At 35.2% G+C, this 26,773-nt stretch overlaps 2 protein-coding genes across 7 annotated transcripts; one reads left to right on the top strand and one right to left on the bottom strand.

The window, feature by feature from the left end:
• Positions 1–8,244: 8,244 nt before the first annotated feature.
• LOC145565680 (uncharacterized) lies at positions 8,245–10,083 on the bottom strand. Its single transcript, XM_081625603.1, has one exon. The coding sequence runs from the start codon at positions 10,081–10,083 to the stop codon at positions 8,245–8,247; it is 1,839 nt and encodes a 612-aa protein (XP_081481729.1).
• Positions 10,084–12,611: 2,528 nt separating this feature from the next.
• Positions 12,612–26,380, top strand: LOC145562853 (calmodulin-binding transcription activator 5-like). 6 transcript variants are annotated; one of them, XM_081623267.1, is made up of 14 exons: positions 12,612–12,761; positions 12,928–13,054; positions 14,811–14,936; positions 15,388–15,503; positions 16,131–16,219; positions 16,358–16,403; positions 18,616–18,748; positions 18,863–18,982; positions 19,067–19,128; positions 20,658–21,092; positions 23,256–23,950; positions 24,672–25,218; positions 25,622–25,930; positions 26,010–26,380. In XM_081623267.1, the coding sequence occupies exons 2-14, from the start codon at positions 12,991–12,993 to the stop codon at positions 26,058–26,060; spliced, it is 2,793 nt and encodes a 930-aa protein (XP_081479393.1). In that variant the 5' UTR covers positions 12,612–12,761; positions 12,928–12,990; the 3' UTR covers positions 26,061–26,380. The 6 variants fall into 6 exon arrangements, with proteins under 6 accessions (XP_081479393.1, XP_081479392.1, XP_081479390.1 ...); XM_081623266.1 differs by having other exon boundaries at positions 12,613–12,761; positions 18,610–18,748; positions 19,070–19,128; XM_081623264.1 differs by having other exon boundaries at positions 12,613–12,761; positions 18,610–18,748.
• Positions 26,381–26,773: the final 393 nt, after the last annotated feature.

Here is a 26,773-nt window from a genome sequence, read left to right as displayed (position 1 = left end):
AATCAATAAAAATTGATTTTTTTTAAAAAAAAAAAAACAATTTACTGTACTATTTTTGAAAAGTATATACTCCGTATTTTACAGTAGTCCATTTACTACGTATTAGAACTAGTATTACTGTATTAGGGTTGGACAATGTCTATGATTTGTATCTTACATTTGCAATTATGCTTTTAATTCACATGACTCAAGTTTCTTTTAAAATTTATCTCTTCTATTGATGATGCGTAGTAAATGACAGGATAGATAGAAAAATTAATTATAGATAGAACAATATTTTTTATTTAACTAATTCAAGTTGATAAGCTAGACAATTTGGATGAGTGGGAAACGACAAGGATATTAAAACTTTAAGCTAATGGTTAAAAGATACTTTCATTTCCTCTAAGTCAAGCTTAACTGGTACGTAAATACATACTCCGTAACAATTACTCCGTATTATACTAGTATTTATCAAATGCATGTTAAATTTTGAGTAGAAATTGTTTCACACACCCGGGTGCACAGTGCACCAAAGAGTATTTTTTTGCTCATTTTGATTATTATTACGGAGTATTTATTACTCATTTTATCATTAATTGAACAAACAAATACCATTGGGTATACCGTACGCTCGTATGTATATAATAATTTTTCACTGTTGAGTATTATACGGTTATACTAATACGAGACTAGGAGGGTACACCGTACACTACTATTGCTGCTGTGGATGGGAAATATTGTATGACGAGTGACTCACATGCGCTTTATTATTTTTGACACATAATTTTGAGCAGATATAGCACAAGTTTTTTAAGGACAATGATATGAGTGAATGTAAAGTGATGGAAATTCAAGTCTACAATGATAATAAGATTTTAAAAACAAAAATAAAATGTAGAACGATTCAAGCCCACAAAGTGCAAGTGGGCTATGTTGTTGGGACCTATCTCAGTATTCCAGGGTCTAAAAACAATATACTAGTATTTCATGTTATCAAAGGTCATTTTAAATTTCTATTAGGGCTGAGCAAAAGTACCCGAAAAACCGAAAACCCGAAAAACCGATCCGTAACCGTTCCGAAAATTAGGGTACCCGATCCGATAACCATAACGGTTCGGGTACCCGTTCCGATAATTTGTTATCGGGTATGGTTATGGGTATCATTATAAAATTAACGGTTACCCGATCCGATCCGATAAGCATTTTTTTTTGCTTTTTTTCCCTACTTAAATCTATTAATATAAATCTAAACTTTTACTTTACTTCATAATCACTTTATAATATCAATGATTAGTAATATTATTAATAATTTGGTCAAGATCATATGGTATTGTTGTTAATTAGTTGTAAATTATATCATAATAACTACATAATCAAGTTTAATCATAATTATTGGATATCTTATTGGGTACCCGATAACCGATCCGAAATTCCGGATACCCGAAGTCCGGGTACCCGAACTTATCGGTTCCGGTTATGGGTATCACTTTTAGTGATTTTGGTTATCGGGTACCCGAACCGTTAGTACTAACGGTACGGGTACCCGTCCCATGCTCACCCCTAATTTCTATTGATCCATTGATTTATTATTATTCTCTGTATATATATACTACTTAGCATTTATTATTATCTTGCTAGGAAACCTAGGAATCTTGGAGTATTATGGATTATTTGTTTCATGGTGCAAGATCAACTCAATGATCTTAATTTTTATAAAAGAAATTTAAATTTGATTTAATATGTTATGTATTTGTTAAATTTCAAATTTCTTTTGTAGATTTTGTATGATCCTTTATAAACCTATTAACTTTACTATTTATTAAAAAGAACGGATCATTTGTTCTAATAATAAAGATTGTACTTGTATTTCACAACCATGAGCATGTTGGCTTCAAGATTGATAAATAATGTCAATCATGTCCTCAAAATCATATATTTGAAAACTACTCACATGCAAATTAAATACGAGTAATATTCCATTTAATTTATTTTGTTTGCTATGAATTAATGTACATAAAAAAAAAAAGTATTATAGGTCAAATTAACAAAAATAAGGTGAACTAAACACTAAACATAGCTTATAATTATAACTAAAGTCACTTAATCCAATTTAGATTAGGATATACTTAGTATGTATATTATATCCGACCTTTTAAAATCAAGTCAAATGGTTGTATTTAACTACTTAATCATGTTCTTGTTCAATAAACTATTCTACATTGCATCCATGTTATAAGATTCTTATGCTTCTTTTTATTTTATTTTTGAATTATACATCTATTACGTCTGCTTCACTTTGTTTATCTAATCCTTAAGCCAATTATTTTCTTTGCTACATTAATTATCAACCTACCTAAGTTGGATTATGTTTGTTGATAATTTTTCCATATCATGTTTCATATATTAGTGTTATAATTACTTCTATACTAAACCTTCATTATACATTCTGTATTACTTAATTTAATTTATTATTTATTATATTTCACTAATATTATATTTATCATTTTCATGAGAAATGATGATTAGCTCACATGATTGAATAGTTAAAAAGTTAAACTCACATCTCCAATTTTCAAATATAAAGTAAAATTATACTCTAGTTTTCAGTATATTTATATTATTATAATTTTTGCTAAATATTTAATTCTAATAATATAAGAAAGCAGGTTATACACCATATAAAAAATGGGATAGATGCAGCATGATCTAGACCGTTTATAATCAATCAATTATCAGCCAATACCCAAAAGGCCCAAAAAATTAAAACAATAAAGAAAAGAATATTATATGTTTGTAGTTTTGGCTGTTTCTGTAAATGGGAGACAAATTGTGCAAATTGATTTTAAATAAAAAATTCGATCAAGAACATAATTCCTTTTATTTATTAATGGACAGCCATATTTAATAAATTTTATAAAAGGGACAACCCTTAAAAAAAAAACATAAGAACAATAAAAAATAAATAAATGAGAATCATCGTCTAAAAAGACAATCACATATTAAAATTCAATATATATATATAATTCCGTATTATTATATGTATGTAAGTTTTTTTTTTCAATGAAACTCATACTATGTAAGTTGTATAGTGAAAGTGAATATTTTTTTTTTTAAATGAAAATTGTACAATGTAAGTTGGATAGTGAAAGTTATAATAATGCGGAAAGGTATCATTAAAGTTTCAATAAGTGAATATGTTTTGGAGAATTAGCTTCTATTTGTAGTCATTTTGATCTTTAGTTAAGCTTGGATATCAAAAAAGTAAAAAATTTAGGGCCTGATTTGACTTACAGAACTGATCGAGCTAAACTGAACTGAAGTAAATTGTTTATAAGAGAAGGAAATTAGGAATTGAACTGAACTGAAATTAAGTTGAAGAGAACATAACCGTAATTGCCCATATAATTTTGTGTAGTGTACTCCATACTTTTATAGATCTTGCCCTAGCTATGTACTCATAAACAATATTTTTCTTAATACTTCGTATAAATCACTAGCCAAAGCTCAAATACTCTACCGAGTACAGTCTACATAGTACAACTAAACAAGTATTAAGATTAAGATAACTCATTTGTCTTCATTTAGTTTTGGATTTTGCTGAAATGTCAAAAAATTGAAAAGCCCATGAAAATCAAGTGACGATCTAGATGAATTGACAACAGATTAAAGAACCACCCCCCAAACTTCTTCCCACTTTTTATAAATTATTACATATTTGTAAAATATATACTCCTTATTTATTAATTCAAATCTAATAAGACCTCATTTAATGTAATTTCTTCTTAAAAAAGTTAGCATACATATATAAGGTTACAGTTTAATCAAAGGAGTTAAACGACAGTTCGATATAATTATAATAGAGTGAACTAAACATAACCTAAATTCAGAAATTGGAATAAGAAACGTACAAGTATTAAAGAAGAACTACCGAGTTTTTTTTTTCCTTACAATCTGCTCTCTTTAACCACCGATATTAACAAAACACTGGTAGCATGACCTTTAAGCGACTAAAAGAGCCCCTTTTCTCGATATATTGCTTTATTTTGGTTGGAGAAGAAATATCTTTTTTTATTATTATTATTTATTTATTTATTTATTATTATTATTATTATTATTATTATTATTATTATTATTATGTGTGTGTGTGTGGGACATACGTTCATTAGTTTACTGAACTTACATGCAGCTAAACAGAATTAAAAAGTCAAATTTATGGCCTATTTGATTCGATGTTCAAAAATCATATGCTTCGTACTCACATGATCACATCATGTTGAAAATGGTTGAGAATCCACAATTTGTTGATATATCTAAATTTCCCATTTGAATTCAATTGTAATGTATATTTATCAATTGAAATGCATCCAACACATATATATCACCTTATAAATAATGAAGACGTAAAACACTTTTGATTGTTTAAAGGTCACATACATTCACCTTTTATTTAAAGGTCAGAAAAATAGTCATTAAGAAGAAGCTAATTCCAAGTGTCCAACATCCTAACAAGGAAAATTCTTAATTTATCATAAGAAAAACATGTAAAAATGCTAGAGTTATTACATAAATCAATGTTCGTACTATCAAATGTACTAAATAGCTAGCCTCCATTAGTGATTCAGTTTGCAACATGATTTTCCTCTTGGTAGATGTGCTGGATACTTAAATTGTGAAACTGAGTGAGGAGATCGATCGAGAACGAGTGTTTTCAATAATATGCTTGATTGATCGGCCAAATTAAAGGATTGCCCGGTCCTAATGTCTTCTATTGATTTGATGACAGGTTATCACCTCCAATTTAATTTGAATGTTCTGAATGCCACATTTGAAGAGCTTGCTAGTTAAACTCCTCTATTATGAATAGTTTGGTGTTGTCGATGTTAATTATATATATAGATGCTTTAATAAGGGCTCCACTACTACCTTTGATGGTGACTTGTTGCGTATCAGTCTTCAAAGTTGTTTTAAAAACGTTGTTGGGGGAGTTAAGCCTTCTTCCATGATATAAGAATATACGATGCAGAATGATTATGAGTAGAAATGTAGAATGTTCAAGGGATCTTAAAATATGAAATACTTTCAAGGAAAAGATATTTGTTAGACGTCAAATTACTCTTAGTGGTAAGTCCTAAATATCTCAAAATAAGGTTTCATTGCAAAAGGTAATTACACTACCTCTTTTTCTAGATGTCAAAGTTATACCTTGTGTTCGTTTTCTATATATCTTATATTTACCACCTTCTTTATTATTTTCTTCTACATTTTTATATGATTATAAGGTCATTTCAATTCAACTCAAAAAAATAGACTTAAAAGACATGGAGGTAGGATATTAAAATATTGGCAAATGGATGACCAACTATGGTGGTAAATAGAGTATATTTTTTATTTTGTTTTGATGTGCAAAATGTTTAACGGTGTTGCACAACGAAGATAAAAGTGTTCGAAATTGAATAGCAAATGCATTTAACACATACTAAAATCAAACTAATACCTAATAGAGTAATAGTAGCTAATTGAAAGATAATGATCGTTGATCTTTCTCATTAGCTGTGCAAAGAATATATACAAAATACAAGGTAGCTATCCACGGCTACAATCATGCTAATCACCTATAATTAGGCTAACAAACTAGGAAAGGATATATACTCAATATACACCTAACTAACTAAGATATATACAAGAATATATTATCATATATTCTAACACACCCCCGCAGTCGTAGCGGGAGGCTCACGGACGCTAAGACTGGTACGGAAATCATCAAACAGAACCCGGGGAAGTCCCTTTGTAAAAATATCTGCAATCTGATACCGAGAGGGAACATGTAAAACTCGTACCTCGCCCTTAGCGACTTTTTCACGAACAAAGTGAATATCCATCTCAATATGTTTCGTGCGTTGATGTTGCACCGGGTTACCAGAGAGGTAGATGGCACTCACATTGTCACAATAAACAATAGTTGCTTTATGAATAGGTAAAAAGAGCTCAAGCAACAAATTTCTGATCCAACAAGAATCAGACACCACATTTGCAACCCCACGATACTCGGCCTCTGCACTAGATTTAGACAATGTGGGCTGCCGTTTAGAAGACCAGGAGACCAAATTATCCCCTAAAAATACACAATACCCAGAAGTGGATCGCCTGGTGTCGGGGCATCCCCCCCCAATCCGCATCAGTATAAGACACAAGTCTGTCAATAGAGGACTTATACAGATGTAAACCATAAGACAATGTACCTTGTAAGTAGCGCAAAATGCGCTTCAAGGCACCCATATGCGCATTGCGCGGATCATGCATGTGAAGACAAACCTGCTGAACAGCATATGAAATATCAGGTCTAGTGAAAGTCAGATACTGAAGAGCACCTGCAAGACTCCTATACTTAGTGGGGTCCTCATATGGAGCATCATGAGTAGCACTAAGTTTCGATTTTGTGTCAACAGGGGTAGGACAAGGAGTACAGTTGGACATACCGGCCCTGTCAATGATAGAAGAAGCATACTGTTGCTGAGACAAAAACATACCATTATCATCACGAGACACAGCAATACCCAAAAAGAAACTCAAAGGACCCAAATCCTTCATTGCAAATTCAGAGCTCAAGCGATCCATAATATGTGTCCGTAGACGGTCAGAAGATGCTGTAAGAATGATATCATCAACATATAACAGTATATAAGCAGTATCAGATCCCTGCCTATAAATAAACAGAGAAGTATCAGATTTACTGTTAGCAAATCCAATAGAGGTAACAAAATCTGCAAACCGCTGATACCAGGCTCGTGGAGCCTGTTTAAGACCATAGAGAGAACCTCGCAAAAGACACACATGATCAGGGTGACTTTTGTCGCGAAAACCCATGGGCTGATGCATATAAACTGTTTCGTTGAGATGACCATGTAAAAAAGAATTCTTGACATCCAACTGATGGATCGGCCAAGAGTGAGAAATAGCAATGCTGAGAACAGTGCGAATAGTAGCCGGTTTGACAACTGGACTGAAAGTCTCATCACAGTCAACACCCTGCTGCTGAGTTTTACCATCAGCTACAAGACGAGCCTTATACCGCTCAAAAGAACCATCAGAATTCCGTTTATGACGAAATATCCACATAGAGCGAATAACATTCACATTAGAAGGCCGAGGAACCAAATCCCATGTATGATTATCAATAAGAGCATTATATTCATCTAACATTGCATTTTTCCAATTGGGGTCACGAATAGCACTAACGGGGTCCTTTGGGATAGGAGAGATAGAGGTAGTGGTCATCGTGTTTAAGTTGGAAAAATATTTGGGGTTAGGCTTAATAATGCCATCTTTGGCACGGGTGGTCATTTGGTGGGTGGCCGGCTGATCTATGTGGTGGTGATGGAGGGTCGGAGTGGGCTGGTCAGGTGGTGGGGAGGTGGACTGGGCTGACGTGGCAGCACTGTCGGGGTTGGAGATGGGTGAGGTGGAAGGACTGCCATGGGCAGTTGGTATGTTGCGGGGTGGAGTGGGCTGCTGGGGGTTTGGAGGATGGGCCGTGACAGTACCTGGAGCTGAGGACTGGCGTGGGCTGGTAGGAGGGAGCCCAGACGGGGGAGAGGAGATGTGTGGGCTGGAAGGGAGTGGCCCAGACGCTGATGTTGGAGTGGGCTGGACGTGAGGTTGGTGTGTATGAAAATGGGGTATGTGATCTAATGGACTTGCATCCAAAAAATCATAATCACTGATTTGCGGTTTGTGAACTTTCGAAAACGGAAATTCGTGTTCTATGAATTTCACATGCCGACAAATTGTGATTTTACCATTTGTTAAATCATAGCACTTAGAACCTCTATGACTTGGCGCGGGGCCTAGATAGACACAAGGGGTGGACCTTTCTTGTAGCTTATTAATAGAAGTGGCGGGAAATAGGGGGAAACAAAGACAACCAAAGACGCGTAACTCCGAATAAATTGGGTCACGTTGATACAACACTTGAGTTGGAGATTTAAAACCTAAGACTTTGGTTGGGAGAATGTTAAGAAGATATGTGGCCATTTCTAAAGCATGATGCCAAAAGGAGAGAGGCAAGGAAGCATGAGCAAGAAGAGTCCTAATGATGTTATTAATTGATTTTATGTGCCGTTCGGCTTTTCCATTTTGAGGTGAAGTGTGAGGACAAGAAAGACGATAGAGCATGCCATGGTTGTTAAAGAATTCTTTAAGTGTGCCATTAACATATTCGGTGCCATTATCACATTGAAAAGTCTTAATGTTACGTTCAAATTAAGTGTGGACTATCTTATGAAAAGATTGGAAAATGTGTTTGACCTGGGATTTTTTTGCAATGGGATAAGTCCATAAGAATTTGCTGTAATCATCAAGCAACAATAGATAATAACAATGACCAGAAGAACTAGTAATTGGAGATGTCCATAAATCACTATGGATAATATCAAATGGAAAAGCTGTTTTTGACATAGAATCATGAAAAGGTAACTTAGAAAGTTTCCCGAGGGGACAGGAAGAACAAAAAGAATTACAAGCCTTATTACAACCAATAAAATTTTGACTACTTAAAGACCTAAGAACGGCATCTCCTGGATGTCCTAAGCGCCTATGCCAAAGATCTGATGAAAGAGCAGTGAAATTTGAGTGGTTGACGGGAGAGTTGGCTTGACTTTTTGGAAAAATAGGATAGAGGTCACCGGTACTGTCACATCTCATTAGCTTGGCCCCCGTCTGTAAGTCATGCACAGAAAACCCATAAGGATCAAATGCAATAGAAACCATATTATCAGTGGTAAATTTACGGACGGAGATCAAGTTCTTTATCAATTTGGGAGCATATAAAACATTATTTAGGGAGAAGGGAGGGTATGGGTGAGGTAACGTAGTACTACCATGACCAATAATTGGAATTAAATCACCACTACCAACAACAATGTTATTATTTTTAATGCTCGAATTGACATAGGATGAGAGAATACCTTGATCCGCGGTCATATGCGCCGTGGCCCCGGTGTCCATATAGTAGTTGCTATCCGGTTTACCCAAATTAGCAAGCATGTGCATCGCCGCTTCAATGTCAGTTGGAGACGGATTTACTGCACTATAGGCTTGGGGATGTTGGCCCAAAATTCCAGGCCCACTTGACCTTGAATTTGCTGAAGGAGCGGATGGTCTAGAGGCCCACGAGGAAGCAGGGTATGGGCACGGGGGACTGGGCCACTGACCAGCCCAGGGAGTCCAAGAAGGAGGCCAATTGTACGGGCCCTGCTGAAAAGGCCACTGCTGCCCATTAACGGAACCAAACTGCTGGGCTGGGCCGTTAGAATTGCGAGCCGGTTTGCTAGAATTTTTAGAATTCTTGTGCTTCTGCTTGCTGTTCTTGGCGGAGGCCCTTGAGGCAGAGGATTCCGATGGGTGGCTGCTTCCGGTGGCTGAGAGAAGGGCAGTCGGTGGTCGGCTGGTGCCATTTTCCTTGGCGAGACGGTTCTTGATGGTGCGCTCGGCAAGCTTGAGACGGGAACGACAGCTTTTAAAGGAGGGAAGTGGTTCTTGATTTTGAATAAAATCAACCGTGCCGGCATAAGCTTCAGGAAGTCCGGCTGTCATTTTAAGGATGAGACGGGTATCGGGAATCGGGGCATCAACATCCGCAAGACGATCGGCAAGGGATTTGATGTGATTGCAATAGCCGTCAATAGAGGTGAAACTCTCGAAATCAAGGTCAGCAAGCTCTTGTTCGAGATGGGAGGCCCGTGATGCTTTGTTGTCTTGAAACATAGACTCGAGACGAGTCCAAGCACCATGAGCGGTGTCATCTTTAAGAAGAATGGCAGTGAGAAGAGCAGGGGAGATGGAGTTGTAAATCCAATTTAGGACGGCAGCATCCAAGCGTTTCCAGAACGCAAGGTCAGCAGTTTTGGAGGCTTCATATGCGGCTCGTTCTTTTTCCTCCGTAGGAGGAATGATGTGGTTGTAGAGGTCATGAACCCTAACAAGAACCTTGAAAAGGGCTGCCCAAGAATAATACATCCCATGGTCGGCATCTAGAGTAATTGGAATGAGGGACTTGACGTTGTTAACGTTCAAGGCAGGGTGGTATTTTGATTCGGCCATGGCGATGAAATGCAGCGGAGGATGAAGAAGAACAGGGGAGAAGAAGCTTGGGTGAATTTGTCAGAGAAGAGGAGTAAGGATCGAAACCCTATCTGATACCATGAAAGATAATGATCGTTGATCTTTCTCATTAGCTGTGCAAAGAATATATACAAAATACAAGGTAGCTATCCACGGCTACAATCATGCTAATCACCTATAATTAGGAAAGGATATATACTCAATATACACCTAACTAACTAAGATATATACAAGAATATATTATCATATATTCTAACACTAATTAATACGGTAATAGCCCTAAATGATGACATATTGTTCACACTTAATAATTTGAAAACCTTTAGGAAGGACATTTTGGCGGTGGTTATGGTCCTAATGGGTGACCCACACGGCCACAGTCACACATCTACATTTATGGGGTTTACCTTTGGAAAATGGCAATAGTTCAAATCCTACCTCAATTATTTTTTCAACTCGGTTGCAATTTATGTGATTTTTGATGTATTTTTTTGCCTTTTATTATCATTTGAATGTATTTAACTTTTTGTTAAAAAAATTGATACCATGGAGAAATACACAACGAAATAAATCTAACTAATAATTTTCGCATAACAATATTCCTTTTTTTTCCCTATATAACTAACACATTTTATGTAGCTAGCCATGTTTGTCAACAAATATTTTAAATATAAAGATCTTCAATGATCTTATAACAAAAAAGTTATAAACATTTTATATTTAAAAAATAGACATTGAGACGTATTTAACAAGTTAATGCTAAATCACAAAACAACATCATAATAATTTATATAATTAGGCTTTGTTCACTTCACCTTAAATAAATTATATTCAGTAAATATGATTTCAGTTCAGTAGAAAAAATTTGGGTTTAGTAAAAATAGTTTCAGTTCGGTAAAATAATTTCAGTTCAGTAAAAATCAGTAAGTTTAATGAAGAAACATAGTTCTTTTGGATTTAAAAAAGTTGTCAAAGATAATTATCTTTGGATAGTTTTTATAAATTAGACAATTTTTTTAATTTTCTAATTATAAATTAATACTCATACCAACTTTGAGATATTTATCTTACATAGGTTGTAAGTGTAGGTAACCTGTTTAACATGTTAAGTGTGACATATTTTGTTGTTCCGTTGGTTGACCTTTTACTTTATTTATTTTTACAATTTATTTTATTTAAAAAATGATTTTAATTTTAAATAAATTATTAGCCCTTTTGAAGTGAATTTTAACCCATTTTATCCATGACGTGCAATGATGAAAATTGTCTCGTGTACATGCTGTAAAATTAGTCGATTAAGATTTTAGGGGTTGATTAAGATTTTAGGGGGTCATTTAGTTTTTAAGGGTCAACTTTGATGTCAAAATTGAAAAAAAAACTCATAATTAATGCTTCGGGTTGCATACCTAAAACTCGTCTCAATTTGCATACGGAGTACTAAGCTTGTATAGGCAAACACAAATAATCATTTGGGAGGAAAAACATGACTTTACAAAAAGAAATATGCTTTTAGGGGTGGTGCTTTGGCTTTGATGGAGAGTGGAGACGAACAAATGTAGCAGCAACTTTAGTTTATAATTGATCTTTGCCCCCCTATAATATAGGTTGATCATGGGCTTGGTTCAGCTTCGGCCTTCAGGCATATAATAAATGACTGTTTCCGACCAAGAAAGGTTCGTAATTCTAATTAATTTCCATGCATAAGTTTAATTTCATGGGTCTAAAAATGATTCCCAAAGTTCTAGGCTTCAAAATTTTGTTTAAAGAAGAATATAGGAGTACAGGACTAGAGGAGAGATCGATATATGGATAAAACATTAAAACATATTCCATTATGACATTATCTTAAGAATTGCGATACTCCGGGTTACATAAATAAGATGTGGTACAAGAAGAAGGGATAAAGAAAAGGGTAAAGAGAGAATTAATAAGGGTATTTTAAAAAATTGTCAATTATCAAAATCTTATTTCAGTCCACAATGAATTTGAGTTTTTTTTTTTATTATTTTTTATATCCTGCCCATAATTTAATTTCCATTTCATCGTATTTGTCTCATCCTTTTATTTCTCTTATCTCTATCTCTCATGCTAGAAATCCTACAAAGATTAGCGTCATGCCATCATAGGCTCATAGCTCATTTAATTAGACTTATCTCAACACACATGAATTTTATTACTTTGAACTATTTCTTGATGATTTGTGTCGTAATATATTGAATAATTTTATATAACATTAATTATGAATATTCTTTTATAGTATAATGTATTAACTATTAATCGATCATTCCTATTATCCTATATATATTTGAGTTGGATGTGATATTTATGTTTTTATTTGAAATTTTATGTCTGAATTGTTACATCGTGTATATAAAAGCTCTAGGCATCAATTACTCGAATAAGCCATGACAATGTACGCGTACATATTTATTATTTCCAAAACTCATAACATAAAAACGGAAAGAGGTAAGAAATGACTAAATGAGTCAATGACCCAGTTCATTTAAGAGCACAATCCCTATTTTTGGTCAGCATTGTTGAGACTTGGCGTTATAAACCCTTTAAAATCAACCTGTCTAAAAAAACCCCTGTAAAATCCTTATTATTTCTTATTGTTGTCTTGAATTTTCTAATTGCTGGTAACAAATCAAAATCAAGTACAATTTCTTTGTCTTAATCTTTTTTAGTAGAGCAATTATATTTTTCATCTTTTTTAATTGGGTTTGATTGGCTTTCTTATTTAATTCTTCAATTATATAATATATGCTTTTTTATTGTACAAATTATTTGATTATTTCTGCTGAAATTGGCAATTATTTTCAGTTGGGTGTTAATATTTCTGCAAATTATCATCTGGGTATAAGCTGATAAGGCTCAATTATCATCATGGAGAGCGGTTTTAATGGCGGACTTGCGGGATTTGATATTCATGGGTTTCGCACCATGGAAGGTACTGTAATAGATTAATTTTTTGATCGATTTCTTTGCTGCTTTCAAGATGATGTCATTTTTTTTATTTAATTTTATAATTTTTTGTTTTATTATATTGCTCAATTATCATCATTTTTTTGAAAGTTTTGATTTCTGTTATTTTCCCTCTTTCTTTCTTTCTTTCTGTTTGTTTTTTTTCTTTATTTATTTTTATTTATTTAGTTTAATTCTAAGGTTAAATTGATTTGAATATATAATTAATTTTGGTGTGATCATTTACTGTATTTGCGTATATTGCTGAAGATTATATTGGGCTGGTTTCGGAATATTGTAGTTTTTTTTGCTACTGGTGTTTTGCAAGGAGACTGTAGTGTTATTTTTACCTTTGAATTTGCTGTACTTGATCACTTGATGTAGAATGTGAAACTCGGCCCAAGTTCGGATTGGTTTGAGTTATGTAGAGTTGGGAATTCGGCTTAAGTAGATGTGTAGATTGAGGCCAGTATCATAATTGTATAAATTTGAATCCCGGGGGTAGGGAGTGGGGGCGGGGGGGGGGGGGTGGTGGGGAAGGGGGTGGGGTTGCCTGGATGTTGGTTAAATGGTCAATGCAATGATGCTTGTGTCTTTTAAGTGCTGAGTGTCGACTTATGGAAGAATAGTTACAAACAAGCATGGTAGTTATAGCTTTGTTCCTAGAGGTTGGGATGATTAGTAGGTGATCAACTTGCATTTGTAGTGTTAATCAGTCGTTACTACCAATAGAGCGTCTGCTTGTCTTTTCAGCCAGTGCCATTGATTACAACTGATTTAGGGCCTAATTTCAGGAATAGGTAAGATAAAGGTTACCCTGATAGGTTGAGATAAGTTCAAGTAAGAAAACTTAAGTTCTGATAAGTAAAAATCCAGTGAATCGAATGCTTCCTTAAGGATTCATTGGATATGGTTTTCACACTCTTTGTTTTGAAGGTCTGAACCAACTTATCTTTTACTTGGGCTTTTTGTTGGAATCTGGATGTCTGATGAAACGTTTTTACTCATAAATCATCTCCTTACCCAAAACCCATTGAGCTTGAAGGGTGTAGATGGTATTCCTAACTTGTATCTAGACATTTTAAATTTAGTTACTTTTGTAAGAATACTGACTGCACTCCTGCTATTGAAATGTATTGAGTTTTATAGGTTACTATATGTGATACTACAATATTTGCAGGAACTTTATCAAAAATTAAACTTGTGGTTGGAGGTCCATGCCACCCACACAATAAACGGCTCTATAAATTTTTGCTATCTTATCTTTGGTCTACTGTGATGGTAGTCTATAGTCTATAGCTATTGTACCATGCATGTTTGAATGTCATGCACAAAGTTGACTCTTTGCACTTATGTCAAGTATGGAAGAACCCAGCAGAAAAGGTTTAATGTGATTGCATAGGTGAAGTAACAGAATTTTAGTCCTGAGGCTCGTTCAAAGGACAAAACATATGATTTACTATTAGATATGCTTGATGTGATGGACCCATATTCTGATTCATGGGCATGAACAGATGCTTTTGGTTATTTAATTAGTTTGTATAGGTATCTGCTGCTGCTTTTTGATTAGTCGTTCTTCTCTTGTAATTTTTGTGATTTTGTTCAGGCAATGTTTTCTCAAAGCTTATCTCTCCCCTTCAATTGTAGATTTGTAGTGGGCCCATGGCAGTAATTATGATCTTTGAAGTACTTTTTCTGGTATAAGGTTTTGAAGTTCGTCTCATCTTTTTTTTTGTTGACAGATTTGGACATCCCAAACATAATGAAGGAAGCCAAGAGCAGGTGGCTCCGTCCCAATGAGATCCATGCTATACTGTTTAACTATGCTTATTTTACCATCCATGTCAAACCAGTGAACTTACCAAGAGGTAACTATCTTCTCTAGTAAGTTTTTTATGTGATCGGAGTCTGATTCTGGACCTGCGAAAAGTGATTGAGATTCAATTAGCAACTATTAAACATTTGTGGCTTGAGCCAATTTTGGTACTTGTTTGGGAATTGGCTTATGTGCCACTTTACACCAGTTTACAGATGCCCGCCTATGATAGGCTGGTAAGCTGGTTACATTAGCTTGAATATATATTGTTAGCAGTTAATATAGTTGCTGTTAATGATATTAATAGCTGTCGCATGTCTGAGAAATTATAATGTTGTGTATTACAGTTTTGTTGACTTTATCGTGATTATATTGTAAATATGTAATTATATGGTGTTGCAACTGTCTATGTAGATTGTATACAACCCTATGTTTATCTTATTTTTACGGTTTTACCTCATTGAATGTATTCTTAAATTTATCATTTTGAACAATTTTCACAGGGGGCACGATTGTGTTATTTGATCGTAAAAAGCTACGGAATTTCCGGAAAGATGGTCACAATTGGAAGAAGAAAAAAGATGGAAAAACTGTTAAAGAAGCTCATGAGCACCTCAAAGTGAGAAACTGAGAACTTTAATTATTGGAATTATAGTCTTGAATAAAGTCCTGAAATTATCTATTGATATTCCCCTTCCCTTTGTCATGGTTCAAGCTTCATTCTCCTGGAATTTTTTGAACTTCAGTACTCTTCTGTGCATGGATTTTATCTCAGCTTACTTTGATGATACTTTCTTAACAAATTAGTGTTCAAAGTTTGAAAATGTAGTAGTGGTTGTTAAAATCTTTTTGGTGTGTGTTAACATTCATTTGCATATCAGTTGACGGGTTTGCCCTTCTCTTAATGTGACTGTGCCCACTATTTAGTATGTTTCCAGCTTCCTCTTGCTTTAGGAATCTGGAGCTTTTGCTCCCCCCCCCCCCCCCCCCCCCCCCCCAATTTACAATCTAGCTATCTTCTGATGTTGGAGATAATTTTTTGTCTGATGTTCAACTATAAACGTAAAAAAGAGTTTTGTGGCTGTAATTTAATGCTTAATTGTAAGAAAATTACGTAGCCATGTCAATTTGTGGGTTAATTCTCGGTGCTTTGTTTTTCATTGTTCCATACAGATTTAAATCTGTTTTGTTTTGCTGAATTTTCCATTTGATGTCTTATTTCCTCACATTTCCCTCCTTTTTCCAGGTCGGTACTGAAGAAAAAATACATGTGTACTATGCTCATGGTGAAGATAACCCAAACTTTGTCCGCCGGTGTTACTGGTTGCTTGATAAGTATGTATGTTTGAAACCATTCAGTTTATTGGTTCACAAATTGAAATTTTGTAGTAATCAAACTAGCATACACCTTTTGTTTTCTTGTGTCTAAATATCTTCAGATAGGATTGATTGCTATTTTCATTGTTGTTCCAGGTCTTTGGAACATATAGTGCTTGTTCATTACCGTGAAACTCAAGAGGTTAGCTTCTTGGCTTATTAATTAATGACTTGAGAATAGATCTGTACTTTTTCTGGAATTTAGCTTTCCATTAAAGGCTCAAGGGTATCCTGACTTGATTTCTAGAAGAGTTGGGAGTAGAATTGAGGGTATAAGAGGCTAATCTAATGCTAGAGAGCTAGTTTTTAAAAAAAGTGGATGGTGGTTGGAGAAGAGGGGTTTCTATATTTAGGATGAATTTTTGGCAATTCCTCTTTCATATTCTAAGAAATGAGTTTAGTCAGTAATTTTGGCTGCCTTTTGTGATTCTTTATAATTGCAAATTGGGTTTTCATTGCAACAACCTCAATTGACCAGTACATTGTGCTATTTCTGTTTCGAAAACATTTTGACCTTTCCTTGTTTCTTTGCATGGAAAGAAACAAAATCCTGCATTTTAGCATCATATTGTAAATTCATACACAAATAGTGATTAACAATTGCATATATAACAGTGACAAACCCTAACATTGTTGTGAATGACACAGAGTAAGAAACTAGCCTAAGGGGAAGGGTAGTTTAGGCAATGCATAATTAATTGTTAGATAAGAGGTAGCTCAAGCTACATAAAGAGGGAGTTAAACTATATACAGAGGGGTTTAGGGAAAGAACGTATGATGAAAATAATGAGAGTGTTAATTTACTTGTTTAATTTTGATTAGTTTAAAATAGAGTAGCTACTCTAAAGCTGGAACTGTAAACACCTTTGTTGGTGTCTTAATTGCACCAACATTTTCATCATCCATCAAACTTACCCAAATTTAATTCTTCTACCTCAATTCTATTAACACTCCTGGAAGACAAAACTATGAAACATATTGGCAGTTTACTCAATCTCGCCTGGCCAATGTGGCAACTTATACAGGGTGAGTTTATGAATTGAGTATACATTGTACTTTTTATATAGGGTGACGTTCCTGTGAGCCTTCAATGTAAGTTTTTAAGATTGAAGTGTCAATTTTCAAGTATTCTATGTCTGTCTCACAAGTGTCATTTATTATTTTATTTTATTTTTTAATTTTTACATCAATTTTTCAAGTATCATTTCTCATAATGCCAGTTTTTGAGATTGAATGTCATTTTCAAGTAATTTCTCTGTTTATGAGTCCTGCTTTTCAAATTGCAAGTGTTCTATGTGAATTACTCCTTCCATTTTTTTCTAAAAAAAAGCTAGAGTTGAGATTGGACGGAGTTTTAAGGGGTTTAATAAAATAAGATGTTAATGTGTAGATAAAATTATTATTTTATTGAAAAGTAAAGTGGTGTGAGAGGGAGTGGAGACCATTGGAGAAGTGAGAAATGATAAAGTAAGAAAGAGTGAGGACATTAGTGGGTAAAGATATATTATTAAGTTGTAAGAGATTTCCAAAAGAGGAAGTGCAGCTTTTTTTTAAAAAAGGGACGAAAATAGCAAGTGTAGCTTAAAAAAAAAACGGAGGGAGTATCAATTTTTCATTATCAAAACTCCAAAGCCAGCTTTTTAAATTTGAGTGTCAGCTTTTAAATATATTGTCAGTTTTACAAGGTTTTTGTCAGTTTTACGATTGTCCTCTTCTAAGTATTCTGTCTCAGTTTTATGTGCAGTTTTTCATCTTTTTCTTTATTGCATGTTTTAGTGTTGGCTCTTAACCGATTAACACCACAATGATGGTGTATTTTGTGGTGCGGATTCAAGGAGAGGGTCACACAAGAACCTAAGTCTGAGTGGATATGTACATGTATGTCTTGCTAGTTGCTACTAGTTTGCATAATCTTATAGATATGCCGTCTTTTGGTTTTGGGCATCCACTTGGGCACTACATTTTGTAAGATATTGATTTTTTTTTTCCTCTTGTAGATAATCAATCTTTTTTTAGGTAAGGTCAAATTTTGGGGTTTCAATTAGAGACCACTGCTCAAGTGCCTGATGGGGGGTGTGGATATAAGGGTTCAGGCTTATTTGTATTTTTTTTACTACCTCTGATTTTTTTTAGTTGCAACTTTGGAATATTTTATTTCTCTCAAATAATACCCCAAAGTTGCAACTAAAAAAAATCAGAGGTAGTATTATAAACGGAAGTGCTTTCTGTGATCTCCACTGGGATTTTGTTGTTGTTCTGAATTCAAAAGCCTTACTTTGAAGCTGTGGTGTTTTATATTTTATATTATTTTATTTTTGTATAAATTTTGTAATTTTTTTTATAATCAGTTACAGGTTTCTCCAATCACACCTACAAATTCAAGTTTCCGTTCGGACTTATCTGACTATTCGGCTTCTCCACTTATGTCAAGGGGAAATGACTGCATGGTTGATCAAGTAAATTACCCAGCCATGAAAACATGCACAGGTAGTTGTTTAAAAATATAAAATTATATATCAGATGTTGCCTAACCCCCTGGCCCCTTCTTTCTCCTCTTGAAGTATTGTGGGCTTCTAACTTTCTCTGTGGAATGTCAATCAGATCTTGGTGATGGTATCAATGTGAACCATCATGAAATGAGACTGCATGAAATCAACACACTTGATTGGGATGAGCTTTTATTGCTGAGTGATCCCACCGAAGCAACTTTAACCACTAAAGGTAACTATGATGCTCTTCACATAACAGTGCCAATAGACTGCATCAAATTTCTTTCTCATTTCCTTTATTTTGCATCTTTTCAAGCAGAACAGACTCCATACCTTCATCAAGACAACCAACCTGCCGCATTTACATCAGAAAATAATGTAAGTAGGTGATCAAGACAAGGTGCCAAGAGAGATACTTTGGTGGGCAATGTTGAAGAAAGGTATCCCACGAAGGTATGTAGACCTAGTTAAGGATATGTATCGGGATGTGTCAACAAATGTGAGGACATGCGGAGGGTTGACAAAAGATTTCCCTATTACAATCGGATTGCATCAAGGGTCTGCATTAAGCCCTTTTCTTTTTGCAACGGTTCTAGATGAATTAACTAGACCAATTCAAGATGAGGTTCCATGGTGTATGCTGTTCGCAGATGATATCGTTTTGGTGGATGAGACTAAGGATGGGGTTAATGTCAAGTTGGAGCAATGGAGGCAAAGGTTGGAATCTAGAGGGTTTAAGCTAAGTCGGAGTAAGACTGAATATTTGGTATGTCGTTTTGGCACTCAGAGGGGGACAAGCAATGAAGTGGTGAGTTTGGATGGAAAGGATTTGACCATGAGTGAATGTTTTAAGTACCTAGGGTCGATCATCCAGAAGAATGGTGACATTGATCAAGACGTGACCCACAGGATTAAGTCAGGGTGGCTTAAATGGAGAGCGGCCACGGGAGTGTTATGCGACCGCAGCATTCCCTTAAAGTTGAAGGGAAAATTCTACAGGACTGCCATAAGACCAGTGTTGCTCTATGGTACAGAATGTTGGGCTTCTAAGAAAGAGCATATTAAAAAGATGGAGGTTACGGAAATGCGCATGTTAAGGTGGATGTGTGGAAACACTTTAAGAGATAGAATCAGAAATGAGGTTATTCGCAAGAAAGTAGGTGTGGCGGGCATTGTAGATAAATTAAGGGAAAATCGTCTGCGTTGGTTTGGACATGTAAGACGGAGACCCGAGGGTGCACCGGTGCGAAGAGTGGAAGAGTGGGACCATGGAGGGATTAAACGAGGAAGAGGGAGACCAAAGATGACTTGGTTGGAAGGAGTGAGGAAGGATATGAAGTGCATGGATTTACGTGAGGATGAAGTTTTGGATCGTAAGGGATGGAGGAGAAAGATTTATGTTGATGACTACACGGAATAATCAAATTTGGTTCATGTTAGCCGACCCCACTTTTGGGATTAAGGCTTTGATTGATTGATTGATTGATTGATTGATCTGAGGCTAAGTTTATGAGAATAAAAAGTTCCTCTTTCCTGTATTATTTGTTATCTAACAGCTTCTATGCCTCTCAATTCTCAACCATAAAAGCAGTTCGTTCACAATAGATGCTACTAGTTTCATGTTCCATCACCTCATCTCAGTAAAGGCTGTCCTTACTCCTTTCCTTGATATCATACCTTTAAAATAAAAGTGGGAAGCCTGTAGGAGCTCTTAGTTAATACTGCTAGGATTAATACGATTACATTATTAAATTAATCAATTAGATCTACTGACGGTAAGATGCAAGTGTGTTCTAATTGGTACTCTAAAGAAATTATAGGTATAAATATAAGATTTATTGAATGCAGTTGATTGTAGTTCTTGATTTAAGCTTTCAGGGATAACTTGATTTCTTTTGCATTTGCAGGGTAGCATTTTGTCAACTGGAAACCCTCATCTTGATATGCTGACTTCTGGAAATTCTATGAACCCTGTTGCAGGGACAAGTCCTGCACAATTCAGTAATGTGGGTGACATGTATCTTTCCTTGATGAGGGTTCAAAAAGATCCAAAGGTTGAAGGAAAAATCTATGATATGGGGACTGTAGGTGCAGGGAATATATCAAACAAAATGGCAAAAGATGGTTTGCAAAGTCAAGACAGCTTTGGAAGGTGGATGAATGAAATTATAGTCGACTCGCCTGAGTCAGTGGATGATCCTTCATTTGAATCTTCTGGAGCAACTAGTCATGGATCTCTTGTGTCTTCAGGAGCAGTAAATCATGAAGGACCTGTCCCAGCACAGATCTTCTGTATAACTGATATCTCACCAACATGGACATTTTCAACTGAAGGAGCAAAGGTTAGTATTAACTTGCAAGTGTAACTATGTTACTCATGGCATAACGGCCATTTCATTTATCAGGTCATTTTGTGTTAAATGGGCAGTCACTAATTTGGATTTGTAGAAGTAAGAAGAAGAAAATTTGGGGAAAATTGATTGTAATTTGGTGAGATAAAATCATCAAATAGGGTTTACAGTCCCTGTCTTAGGACCAGTTAGACATTCCCAATTACAAACTAAAAAAAAAATGTGAACTTCTCAATAATTTTCCGCTTTGTTTCCTCTCAACGATCTCCTCAATGTATAAGCATTTATTAATTTCCTTCCCATCCTCACCTCTAACAATTTCACCGCCTTGCTCCCCAAGCTATTCTTATCCAACAAATATTGTCATACTACATGTGGTTAAAGGCAGAGCTGTCTAGCGTTAATGTTTAAAAAAAATTAGCTGCCTAATTTTTAGTTAGCTTCTTAAGAGACTATCTTTTTTCCCATGCGTCTGTGTCTGTTTAGTCTAATTCTGAAATGAATATGCTCGGTGAAACTTATTTTTAGGACTTAAAATCTATAAGCTTGAGGATAAGAAATTTTTGACCTAATTTCACTTTTGAACTGCACTTGATCTGATCACTATATGGGGCCCGAATGTTAGATTTAGTTTCATGTGATAAATTTCGAAGGAAGACTATGAACTCATAGCTGAGAGCTGTAACATTTAGTGTAGTATGTTGATGCTGAATTGTTTGTCTTTGCAAACCAGTTATCTGGTTCAGAATAGTGTGAGAATTATGTAATGCTTGAGGTTTACATAGTCAAAATATGCATGCATGCATCCTAGTTCTACAGTTGACCATATAGTCCATATCACAATACATACATTTATTCCATCTAAATAAAGCAACTCTAGACACAAAATACTGCATGTAAAGGAATTTGATTGTTTGGCTTGGCATGATTTTATATAGCACGAACATAATATATCTGTGAGCACAACATTACTTTTTTAAAGCTATCATGTGGACTGTGGAGTGCATAGGCACCAAATTTGAGGTAAATGCAAACAAATTTCCCAATTAAAATGCGACTCTGGAGGTTTAATATCCTTTGATAAAGATCTAATGTTGATATTGTCTCTTTGCTATTTGTTTGGACGAAGATCTACTGTTGATACTGTCTTTGCTATTTGTTGGAGAACTCTCCATGGATGCACAGCACACACATCTAGCTGCTTTGGTGAATCAATATTGAAGAGTGAACTATAACTGTCCTCACTGCTCTTTGTTAACCTTAAGATTTTTTTTCCATTTAGAACTTGTTTATTATTCTCTCAGTCTTTTTAATGATTAACCCATTGAGAGTTCTGTTTTTGCTAAGCATGTGGGTACCTTTAATCTTTTTATTTCTTTAATTAAGGGGTAAAGTTGTGAGAAAGTGTGATATCCCTTTTTCTAAGCATTACGTAGGCCGAAGAGAAAAGGTGAGAAAAATTGAAGTTTCCTACCATTTCAAAACTGAAGACTTCATTTTTTTTCACCCTTCTAAATTCCATTAACTAAATCTTGTTCATTGTAATTTGGAACGGTACTAGGATATGTGGCAATTGAAGCATAATTTCAAGAAGTTATTGCATAGAGAATAGAACTGCAAAGTACAAAATTGAGAAGCATATGCTTGAACGCAAGAGAAATTAGATAAAATTTGAATTTTGATTGAGAACCTGGGGCTGTAATATCTAGGTCTGAGTTTCTAAATCGCTGACAAAGAGCTAGGATTTCGGTTTAGATGCATTTTGTCCCATAATCTCAAAATAGAAGGTTCCAATTTTAGAGAAAGTTAAGAGTGATCTACCAAAAAAAAATACAGCACGTTTTTGGTCAAATGGGACTCATGGGAGTAGCGAAGGAAATGGCAATTATTAAGGGATGGGAGTAGTTGTTAGCAATTTAGATGGCCTATCTTATAAAAGCTGTTATAAAGGCTGTTATAAAGGTTACTTGGGTTCTGCTGATAAACAGATTGGGACTATCTAAGTGGCACGAGAAATAGGATGAATTATCAGGACTTGCAATTGTGTAGTTCAACATGAAATCATCAATTCTTTAATTTAACATGTTACTGTTTCCTAATTTGGTCATTTGTGAACCTTCATTTATTTATTCATCTATTTATTTATTGTTGCAGATATTAGTTGTTGGATTCTTTCACCAAGAATACCGACACTTAGCAAAGTCAATTGTATATTGTGTGTGTGGTGACACATGTGTTCCTGCTGAAATTATTCAAGTTGGAGTGTTTCGCTGTATGGTTTCGCCCCAGAGTCCTGGATCCGTGAACTTTTACTTGAGCATTGACTGTAGCACACCCATAAGTCAAGTGCTTACTTTTGAGTTCCGTCCTCCAGCAATTACTAATCAAGCTGTTAGAGAGGATAATTCTCAGTGGGATATGTTCCGGATACAGATGAGACTTGCATTTTTGCTTTTTACCACATCAAGAAGCCTTGACATTCTATCTAGCAAAGTGTCACAGAGTGCTTTAAAAGAAGGGAAAAATTTTGCTCTCAAATACTCAAATGTTGCTGATAGCTGGGCTTATTTTGCAAAACTAATACAAAGTGGTAAGATCACATTGGAACGAGCTAAAGACAATTTGTTTGAACTCTCTATTAAGAGCAGGCTTAAGGAGTGGTTGTTGGAAAGAGTAGTTGATGGCAGTAAAATCTCTGAACGTGATGATGAAGGTCAAGGAGTTCTGCATTTGTGTGCTATCCTTGGTTATACATGGGCAATTTATTTATTTTCCTACAGCGGCCTATCATTGGACTTCAGGGATAAGTTTGGATGGACTGCTCTTCATTGGGCTGCATATTACGGGAGGTATGTCAAAGTCAAACCATCTTTATTGCATTGCTGACTATGTATTGATTGTTCATCAGCTTATTGCATCCAATCATACATTATTATGGCCTGTTAGTACTAGCTAATATTGTAATAACTTAAGGTGAATATGAAGTTTGTTTGTATTTTTATCATTTATCTCTGGAGAGTGTCTAAGTATTGGCTCTCCATCAGCAAACATTTGGGCTTGTGGTAATGAAATTGAATGAAGCACAGAAAAGTCTCACAAATCAAGATTTACTACCCTTAAATTTCCTTGGACATTTCATTTAAGTTACTACCATGTGAATAGAACAGTTATTTAAATAAGAGTAACTGATTTTACCTGGTCTTTAGGATAGCACATTTTAAATCTTTGTTCAGGCTTTTTTTCTCTATTTTGCATAAATATTTGTTAACCTCAAGTTTATTAGATCAAAGACTATGGATCCCTTCTGAAGGTTAATGTAAGTATGCAACCTAAATCAAACTATAGTACGTATCAATAAATCTGCCTGGTCTTAGGATAACTATGCAGTGTTATGATGTACTTGCATTGTAGTATAATACTTATTGAGCAATATTTGTGAAATTTTCTGAAAAGGGAAGTGGTGCAATAATTAAAAAATGGAGGAAGTATAAATTAACAAGACAACTCATTCAATGATTTTGAAGTATGGCTGTTCATTTTTGATGATTGGCTCCAAGATTTGCTTTACAGGGAGAATATGGTTGCTGTCCTTCTCTCTGCTGGAGCAAAGCCAAACTTGGTTACTGATCCAACTTCTGATAACCCTGGTGGGTGCACAGCTGCTGATGTTGCATTTAAGCAGGGTTTTGAGGGCTTAGCTGCTTATCTTTCTGAAAAGGCTTTGATTCAGCAATTTGAAGATATGAAGGTTGCAGGAAATGTTGGTGGCTCTCTTGAAACCCACACTTATGAGACTGCGAATCCCAGCAACATAACTGAAGAGGATCTCTATCTGAAGGATACCTTGGCAGCTTATCGTACAGCAGCTGATGCTGCTGCACGCATACAAGTTGCTTTTAGGGAGAATGCACTCAAGCAAAAGACGAAAACTGTTGAATTCTTAAACCCAGAGACTGAAGCACAATATATTGTTGCAGCAATGAAGATACAGCATGCTTTCAGAAACTATGAGTTACGGAAGCAGATGGCTGCTGCTGCTCGCATACAACATAGATTCCGGACATGGAAATTTCGTAGAGAATTTCTCAATATGCGACGAAAAGCTATCAAAATTCAGGTAAATGCTAGATTTTGATGCTCATTCTGTCATACTGATTAAAGTATTAGCTGCTCCTCCGTGGTTGTGTCATCACTTGTATTTTTTCTGTACATAAAATTTAGGAATACCTTTGACCTTATATATGTTGAGTAGGATCCAAGACCATCCTTCTTGAAGGTTTTCATATGCTTCAATTATTTGATGTGATGCAGTACATATGATAGTGAGATCCTTATGTCTTGTTGATTTCCCTCAATATTCTGAGATACTTTATAGCAGGGAACTTTCTGATCATCAGTCAATGTGTCTGATCCTCACTGCCAGTGTCTGAGTCTGTAGCACACCTTATATGCATAATTACTCTGATTTATTATCATATTATTGTTCAAATGAGATAGCTCTGATCTTGTCCTTAATTCAGGCTGCATATAGGGGCTTCCAAGTGCGCCGCCAATACCGAAAATTTATATGGTCTGTTGGGATTCTTGAGAAAGCAATACTGAGATGGCGACTGAGGAGGAAAGGTCTCCGTGGTGTTAAGGTTGAAATTGAGGAGCCTGTTGATGATCAGAGGCGAGATAGTGACACAGAGGAAGACTTCTATCGAGCTAGCAGAAAACAAGCTGAGGAGCGTGTTGAAAAAGCTGTAGTCCGTGTACAATCTATGTTCCGTTCAAAGCAGGCACAGCAAGAATATCGAAGGATGAAATTAGCTCATACACAAGCACAGGTGCATAGAATTTTAACATCCTTTCTAAATTCTAACGGTATTTACTAATTAAAGGCTAAGCAAATTTCATTCTCTGCAGCTTCACTTCGAAGATTCAGGCAATCCTAATGGCTATATGACCGATATATAGTCAGCTGCACGTTAGAATTTTTTCGTGGGAGCGTATTATGGCTATATGGGGAAAGTGATGCTGTTTCAGCTCTGTACATGTCTTGTAAAGGTGTAGATATGTAGAATTGGTCAGTTTGCCCCGCACATAGTACTACCCTTCGAGTCAGGGGCTCATGCAAGCCTCTGAGAATTGCCCTTTCTTTTCTTTTTTTTGGAGGGAGGTGTACTTTTATCATATAAGATTACTGTTGGAGGATAGAATACTGATTCACCTTCAGCTGTAAAAACTTTAGGTTATCTGTGTTGCATAAATCTAATTAGGACATAATTCTGGTTCTCTATACCTGCTCACTCATCCAGTCTTTCGCAGTCGTAATATATCACAAGAGTTGACCTAATGATAAGAAGTCCATGGGAAATTTTTATCAAGAATTTATTTCAAGTAAAAAAGAAACAAAATTGAATCTTCCAGGACTCTGACCCAATATGCTTCTAAACGTTGGGGCGTTATTGTTACTTGTACTAATTTTAGTAATTAGATTTTAAATACTACGTAACAAAAATACGTTTAACACTTTAGGCACATATTATTTGTACTTTTACGTTTTTAGCACCAATCAATCAATCAATCAATCAATCAAAGCCTTAATCCCAAAAGTGGGGTCGGCTAACATGAACCAAATTTGATTATTCCGTGTAGTCATCAACATAAATCTTTCTCCTCCATCCCTT

This window comes from Chenopodium album, chromosome 10 (assembly GCF_948465745.1).
Source record: "Chenopodium album chromosome 10, dcCheAlbu1.1, whole genome shotgun sequence".
NCBI lineage: Eukaryota > Viridiplantae > Streptophyta > Magnoliopsida > Caryophyllales > Amaranthaceae > Chenopodium > Chenopodium album.
Note: the sequence above shows the minus strand (reverse complement) of the source record. Positions and strands in the feature narration are given on the sequence as shown.

Excerpts from the sequence above, each read along its gene's own strand:
- LOC145565680 (XM_081625603.1), bottom strand. The coding sequence starts at position 10,083 with ATGGCCGAATCAAAATACCACCCTGCCTTGAACGTTAACAACGTCAAG.
- LOC145562853 (XM_081623264.1), top strand. The coding sequence starts at position 12,991 with ATGGAGAGCGGTTTTAATGGCGGACTTGCGGGATTTGATATTCATGGG. Across the intron at positions 16,220-16,357 it reads TGTTACTGGTTGCTTGATAA|GTCTTTGGAACATATAGTGC; the intron begins GTATGTATGTTT and ends TTGTTGTTCCAG. Across the intron at positions 16,404-18,609 it reads ATTACCGTGAAACTCAAGAG|TTACAGGTTTCTCCAATCAC; the intron begins GTTAGCTTCTTG and ends TTTTATAATCAG.